We start from the raw sequence: 7230 nt of genomic DNA, 5'->3' as shown, positions 1-7230 counted from the left end.
TAGATTCATTCATAGGAAAATGGATACATATTGAGGATATACTCCTAAGTGAAATAAATAAGTCACACATGTGTAAATACTGAATAGTTTCTCTGGTGTGAATAAACTGTAATTGTACATAAGATCCTAATGAGATAACTGACATTGTGAAATGGGAAGAAAAGGGCTAAAGGTGTAGGGAAGGTGGGATGGGTAGGGGAAGGGTAATAAGGGAAAAGAAAAAAATGTGAGAAAATGAAAAGATGGAAATAAAGTGCTTGTAAATGGGAAGGGGAGGGGAATGAAGGGAGGGTAGGGACAAGGGGAAAAAATGAGAACCAAGACCTGTCATGTAGAGGTACAAGATCCCAACAATGAATGTAACTAAAATGTACCAATAAACTCAATTTAAAAAAATTAGCCAGAGCAATCAGGCAAGAGAAGGAAATAAAATGGATATGGATATGAAAGGAAGAAGTCAAATTATCATTATCTGTAGATGAAATAATTTAGGAAAACAACACCATTCATCAAGAAAAATTAAATATTTAGGAATTAACCTAACCAAGGAAATGAAAGACTTCTACAATGGAGACTACAGTGCTCTGAAAGAGGAAATCAAAGACATCAGAAAATGGAAAGATATTTCCTATTCCTATTATAGGCAGAACCAATATAGTCAAAATGGCCATATTTCCAAAACTGATACATAGATTTAATGCAATCCCAAACAAAATACCAATAGCTTTCTTAATGGAACTAGAGAAAACAACCCTAAAATTCACATGGAACCGGAGCAGACACAGAATAAGCAAAGCAATCCTGGGCAACAATAGCACAGCAGGAGACAGCACAATACTGGATGTCAGGTTATATTACAAAGTTACAGCTATAAAAACAGCATGATACTGGCGATGAAAGAGACATGTGGACCAATGCAACAGAATGGAGGATGCAGCAACAATCCCAGGCACATTCTGCTATCTGATCTTTGACAAAGGGTCAAATATGCTGGAGAAATGGTAACCTCTTTAACAAGTGGTGCTAGGAAAACCATCTAGATGTAGAAGACTGAATGTAGACTGGTATCTCTCAGCATGTACTAAGCACAAATCAAAGATCTAAATGTTAAAAGAGTAACAATTTGCTAGAAGATAAAATAGGTAAAACTCTTCTTAATGACACAGGCATAAGCAAGGACTTTCTGAGTAGAATCCCAAATGCATAAGAAATAACAGCAAGAATCAACAGATGGGGTCATATCAAATTTAAAAGTTTCTGCACAGCAAAGATAACAACCATTATAGTGAAAAGAATGCAAAAAAATTGCTAGCTATAGCTGGGAAGAGGATTAATATCAAGGGTATATAAAGAACTCAAAAAATTAGACTCTCCAAAATAAAAGACTCAATCGAAAAAACAGGCAACTGGAATAAATTGATGCTTTTCAGAAGAAGTACTACAAATAGCCAATAAATACATTAAAAATGTTCAATGTTTCTGGACATTAAAGAGATGCAAATTAAAATAACTAGATCCTACCTTACTTCATAAAGAATGGCTAACATCAAGAAATCAAATAACTACAAATGTTACAGAAGCTATCAATAAAGGAACCCTTCTTTATTGTTGGTGGGAATGTAAACTACTGCAATCGCTGTGGAAATCAATATTGAGATCCCCCCCAAACTAAAAGTACAAATTCCACTGAACCTAGCTATTCCCTCTCCTTCTACATCTCTTCCTGAAAGGGTTAAAGACATCACATTACAAGAATACCCAGGTTTATAGCAGCAGAACTGGTAAGACTTAAATGTTGAAGCAGTCTACATGTCCATCAGCAGATGAATGGATAAAGAAAATGCTGCATTTATACACAATGAAGAATTACACTGCCATAATGAGGGATAAATCTGAGTCATCTGTGGGAAAATGGATTCACCTTGGCACCATAATGTTAAGTGACATGAATCAGACATTGCACATTTTCTTTTATACAAGAAAATCAAAGCATACATAATTAAAGAACAAAATAAAAGTGAAGAGTAAATAAGGGATAGATCGTTCTGCGAGAGACAGAAGGAGGGAAGGGGAAGGAGATGAAAAAAATAATTAAGATGTATTATGTACTCATATAAATCCCCTATTAGGAATATGATCATTATGTCCTGAAACACACACACCAATAAAAAAGAAATCTGTATGGAAAATTAGTGCATATATTTTAAAATTACTTAAATTAGACTAATTTTAATTAGATAAAATTTTTACAATTAGAAAATTAAAAATAAAAACAGTATTAATTCAAGACATTTCTTTACTACAAATCTTACAAATGTCCTTAATATGAGATAAGACCCATGCATTTTCCATCTCTGGACCTCAAACATCCCTTCACTGAGTTAGGCATCAGGATGCCAGTGAGTGCAGAGCCTATGTGAATGCTGGCCACTAAAACACGAGTACAGCGAGTCTTGTTTGTTGGCTGGCCGTTGCCTTCTCTGTGGGTCACACTAAAAGCAGAGCTAGATGCTAATGGAATGTGACCATCCCACTGGAGAGCTACCACATCAAGCCCCAAAACACTGCCAGGATAATGTTTCCACCATGTACCACAGCAGAAATACTAAAATAAAACCAACAAAACACAAGACCCAAAAAACTGTTAAATGAGCAGTACTACTGCTTAAAGTCAGATCACTTACAAGAAACATTTCTCAATACTCAAGTTTCCAGAGTTCACTTTTTAAAAGTAATATTGTCTTAATTTATCATCCTTTAGCGTATCACCTCAAAAGAATTTATTTCAGCATTCAAATACTTTTAGAATAGTCCTCAAAAGATAGCTTATACAAAGACTCTATCAATAACAACTACAAAATTATGGGTGTGATTCCTTCATTTTTGAATTAGCTAATGTCTCTAGTTTGGTCATTTAGGGATTGTTTTCATACACAGGTCTTTCCACTGAGTTTCTTGTGAACAAGTGGTTTTCCCCACGGTTGACTCAACAAGTCCTCTGGTCATTTAGGAATTGGCTTTTCCCTGGGACCTCCAAGTCCCACTGCAGGGTGGCAGGAGCAGACAGGAGAGACAGGATGACACTCAGGCCTCCGAGGCCCTGCTCCCCCACCCCACTGTGGAGCAGGTCTTACTACTCAGGGTCTTGCTTTCTTTCCTTTCACATTTGTCTTCACTATTAGTCCTTACCTGGTGCACATGTACACATACAAAGTGAAGTGAAATAAAGTTTCACTGGATAAACAAAGTACAGCAAAATGGAAGTCAATTTGAGTCTTTAAACTTCTAGTTAACATTGTACTATTCTTTGCCACACTTAAACTGTTGGACACGTGATAGAGATAGATTTTTAAACTTACCTTTAAGTATTCCCACAAGGAAAACTGGACCAAAGAAAAAGGAATCTGGAGGAAGGAGGAAAAAAAAAAATCAAACAAATTAGAAAAATCAGTGTTTACCTAGCATTATTCATTATCATAAGAACGTATAATTACTGCTTAGTGTATATATAACAAACTCACAGGTAAGCACACATACTTAGAGGTAAATTATAACCGTAAATCCTCCACAATTTTTGGAGCCCAAGGACATAAAATGATGTTGTGATTTCTCTGTGAAATGCAAAGTCCTGACATTTTTTCTACTTCAGTATTCAGGCTTCTCTGCAGCTTGGTGGTCAAAGTGAAACAGAAAAGGAATAGAAGATGGAAGAAGGAATGTGGGGGGACAGAGCTGGAGAGGAGATAACAGAGGAGGAAAGGAAGAGAAGGTGGAGGGGAAAGATAAAGAGGAAAAAGGAAAGGAAAAGGCAAGTAGAGAGGAAAAGGAAGAGAGAAAAATGGAAAAAGGAGGAGAGAGAGAGGTGAGAAAGAAAGAGGAAAAAGGAAACAGAAAGGAGAGAAAAGTAAAGAAAAGTGAAAAGGGAGGAGAGGAAGGATGGGAAGAAAAAAGGAGACAGAAAAAACAAGATGGGAAAAGGATGTAGAGGGCACATAGAAAAGAGAGAAGGGGGACAGAGCCATCATAGCAGCAGGGTGAGCAACAACAGGAATCCAGGACAGAGCAGCCGGTCCTGGAGTGGGAGGGCTGAGCCCCGAGGAGGAAGATACACAGAGGAAGGCTGGAGGAGTACCGTCCCCCGCAGATCAGGGCAGAAGTGGCCCCACTCCTAATAGAGACCCTAAGGCAGTCAGGGAAAGGAAAACTTAGTAGTGAAGAAAGAGTGAACAGGAAATCACAGGCTTTTACAGGAAGCAGTTACAGTGAGTAGTCTAATAAAATAGGTTAAAATGATCAAGTTTTCATATGTTTTATCTCACTTCAACAACAGTAGGGCAGCCAGTATCATTAGCACCCCCTTTTATATATAAGGAATAGAGCCCTGTGTCATTACTACACCACCCAAGAGACATCTAACAGTATTAATCTGCAGATAAATTCACTCATAGTATTATGGATTTCCTATTAGTTTTCTGAATTTCTCAAATAGAAACCCCATCATATTTCCTAAAAAATAAAGACATAAACTCCAGGAGACCCACTAGCTTATGTAATATGTAGTCACAGGCCTGGGCATTGACTAGATACTGGCACCTTCAGCACATCATAGCCCTACACTCAATATCCACTTATGCATGGGTATATAAAGAGTACTTACCTTCGTAAGAATTAAGGCCATTATTTCTGAAATATTTGTATTTAGAAATTTAGTCTAGCAACATCTAATTCTAACAGAACAAATGACTTCCCTGAGTGTAACAGACAGCAGCCACAGAAAGAAAATAATTTTTTCAGAAGTGTGTTATGGTTTACATCCACGTGCCCCACCCTAAAGCTTCATGGGATCATAGGGAGGACCTTTAGAAGGTGATTGGGTTATAGAGGCACTGTAGCTAACTTGTTATTAGGAGATGGGGCCTGATCAGAAGAGACAGGTCATGGTGGTGTGACCAGAAGGTTATCTCTCCCTTCCTGGTTCCTTTCTTGGCTCTTTGCTTCTGTTACTATGACACTTTCTCCTCCGCTAAGCTCCTCTGCCATAAAGTCCTGCCCTGGAGCCAGGCAAGAACGGATTAAAACCTCTCTATATAAACTGTGAGCCAAAATAAACCTCTCCTCCTTTAAAGTTATGGTTTTTGGGTATTGTATGTCATGGGTGAGAAAAGTGACTAAGTCAAAGTGGCAGGGGAGAGTAAAAAACATCAACAGCCTGGATCAACAGGACAGATCAGGACCTCAGAGAAATCTGTCCTTATCATAAGTGAGCAGATCCTACTGTAAATGTCCAAAGTTCCACAAGAAGACTCAAATTTAGATTTTATTTTCCTTCTTTTTATTTTTGTTTTTGGTCACCAAAACATAAAATCATTTGACACCGTTCATTCTGAAACTAAACAGACATATTTAATTATCACAACTGCAAAATCTGACTATACAATAGGCTTCTAAAACTTCTAAATTTTAAAAAAATGTGATAAATTAACAGATCCAAGACTAACAAGCAGTGTTATAGATCACTTTTCTTTAGACTCCTCTCAAATGCTAATATATCATTTTAACAAGATTGTAAGCATTTCACATATATAAGATGAAAAAAGCATTTAAATACAGTGATGATCTTTGCTATACTTACTCACTTCTTGATTAAAATAAGCCTCCAAAATTGAACTATCATCTGAACTTATTGATATTGCTTACTACTAGATTTTAAACGCTGTGAAAGAGTATTTCTCCCATTTTTCTCTATTGAAAGTTATTAGTTAAACTGTTCTTTCAGTTTGAAGAGATAATTTAAAAATCACATATTTGGAATGGCCAAACTATTCCATTGGTTATTTATTTTAAAAAGTAAGCCAACAGTAAATCCCAGCTTTACTTTCTAAAACAAGATTAACTGACAGTCTAAGATAAATATAATTATTTATAGTACATTTAATTATTTCTGGTATCTAGTAGTGAAATGCTACTTGTAAGATAAATTCCTGATGTGAAAATTTTTTCAATGTTCTTCAAAATTGTGTTGCACACTTGTTCATCATGTGAAGTACTGATCGTAGAAATGTGTCCCACACATGGATAAGGCAGCTTGCCAGCAATTGAGGCTACACAGCTTACACAAACAATTCTCCCCACTGCAGGGAAGGCAGCCCTCAGAGAGGAGCTACCTCCCGGTCTGGGCTGGAGTTACACAACAGTGATATTTCTTCAAATCATGAATTTTATACCCTAAACAGATGTAAGCTGTTATTCTAAAATGTTTTATAGATGAAGAAAATGAATAGCTACCCTCAATGGTCTTATATTCCAAAACACAATATACCTATTTTGTTGCACCAAAAGTTACAAAATGGCTCACTGTTGTGACCTATTTAATGGTTGCATTTAAGATTTTTGTTGTTGTTGTTGTTGTTTTTTAAATAAGGCTATTAAGACCCAGGGCACTAATGAGTGGCAGTAAACCAGCAACCATCAAAGGGGCAGATGTAGGTGAAAACCAACTACAAATCAACACAGTCTCCACTTAGTATCAAACATGGCAACCATTCCACAGCACAGTACCTGTGAGCATGGTAGGCAAAGGAAATAAAATGAAACCTGGGTGTGGTAATCAAAGGAACTAAGTGCTGGGCATCCCTAATGACATTAATAATGTACACAGCTACTAATTATAAGCACACTTTATCTATCATTAAGTATCAGTCTTGAATTATACTTACAGCCAATCAATGCTACCAACTCTGTGATCTAAAAATAAAGATCAGCACCTTTACGGTCCTTTAATAAAGAGAAGTGATTTATAACATAACAGAGAGGAGATGAAGTTATGATTTATAATGTATTATTTACCTCAAGTTCTACATTTCAATGAAATGATCAAATCAGAACACTAATACATTTTTTAAAATACATAAAATTTGTTTAGAAGCTGTGGTGAATGTAATGCCACTATGAGTGTCCCAGGAACCCTAAGGAACATGAAAGTACATTTAAAAAACTGGGAAAGTTCTCACATTTGGCAGAAATAATCAAAAAGCCTATAACATTAAGATTTAAAAAAAAATATTTTAAAGGATGCCCAAGACTTCAAATCACAAGGTGTCTGAGGAACAGCACAGAATCGGAAGCTCTGCCAGAGAGGAGTGGGTCCAGCTGCTGGCCCATTCTAAATTCAAGGGATCCCACAAGTGATTCACAAAATACACCCCCCTCCCATTTTTTTTTTTTTTTTTT

The 7230-nt window shown here is 36.6% G+C and overlaps 1 protein-coding gene across 2 annotated transcripts in view; it reads right to left on the bottom strand.

Annotated features, from left to right (window-relative positions):
* Slc25a26 (solute carrier family 25 member 26) overlaps positions 1-7230 on the bottom strand; it is a 128678-nt gene that overhangs the window by 27589 nt on the left and 93859 nt on the right. For both annotated transcript variants that reach the window (XM_010608052.3, XM_010608051.3), the window contains exon 6: positions 3360-3404. In XM_010608052.3, the coding sequence (XP_010606354.1) occupies positions 3360-3404 (45 nt within the window). The remainder of the gene's footprint in view (positions 1-3359; positions 3405-7230) is intronic.

The sequence above is a fragment of the Fukomys damarensis genome, unplaced genomic scaffold (genome assembly GCF_012274545.1).
Source record: "Fukomys damarensis isolate Sample0158 unplaced genomic scaffold, DMR_v1.0_HiC HiC_scaffold_28, whole genome shotgun sequence".
NCBI classification, from domain to species: domain Eukaryota; kingdom Metazoa; phylum Chordata; class Mammalia; order Rodentia; family Bathyergidae; genus Fukomys; species Fukomys damarensis.
This window is presented reverse-complemented; position numbering and strand designations above follow the sequence as displayed.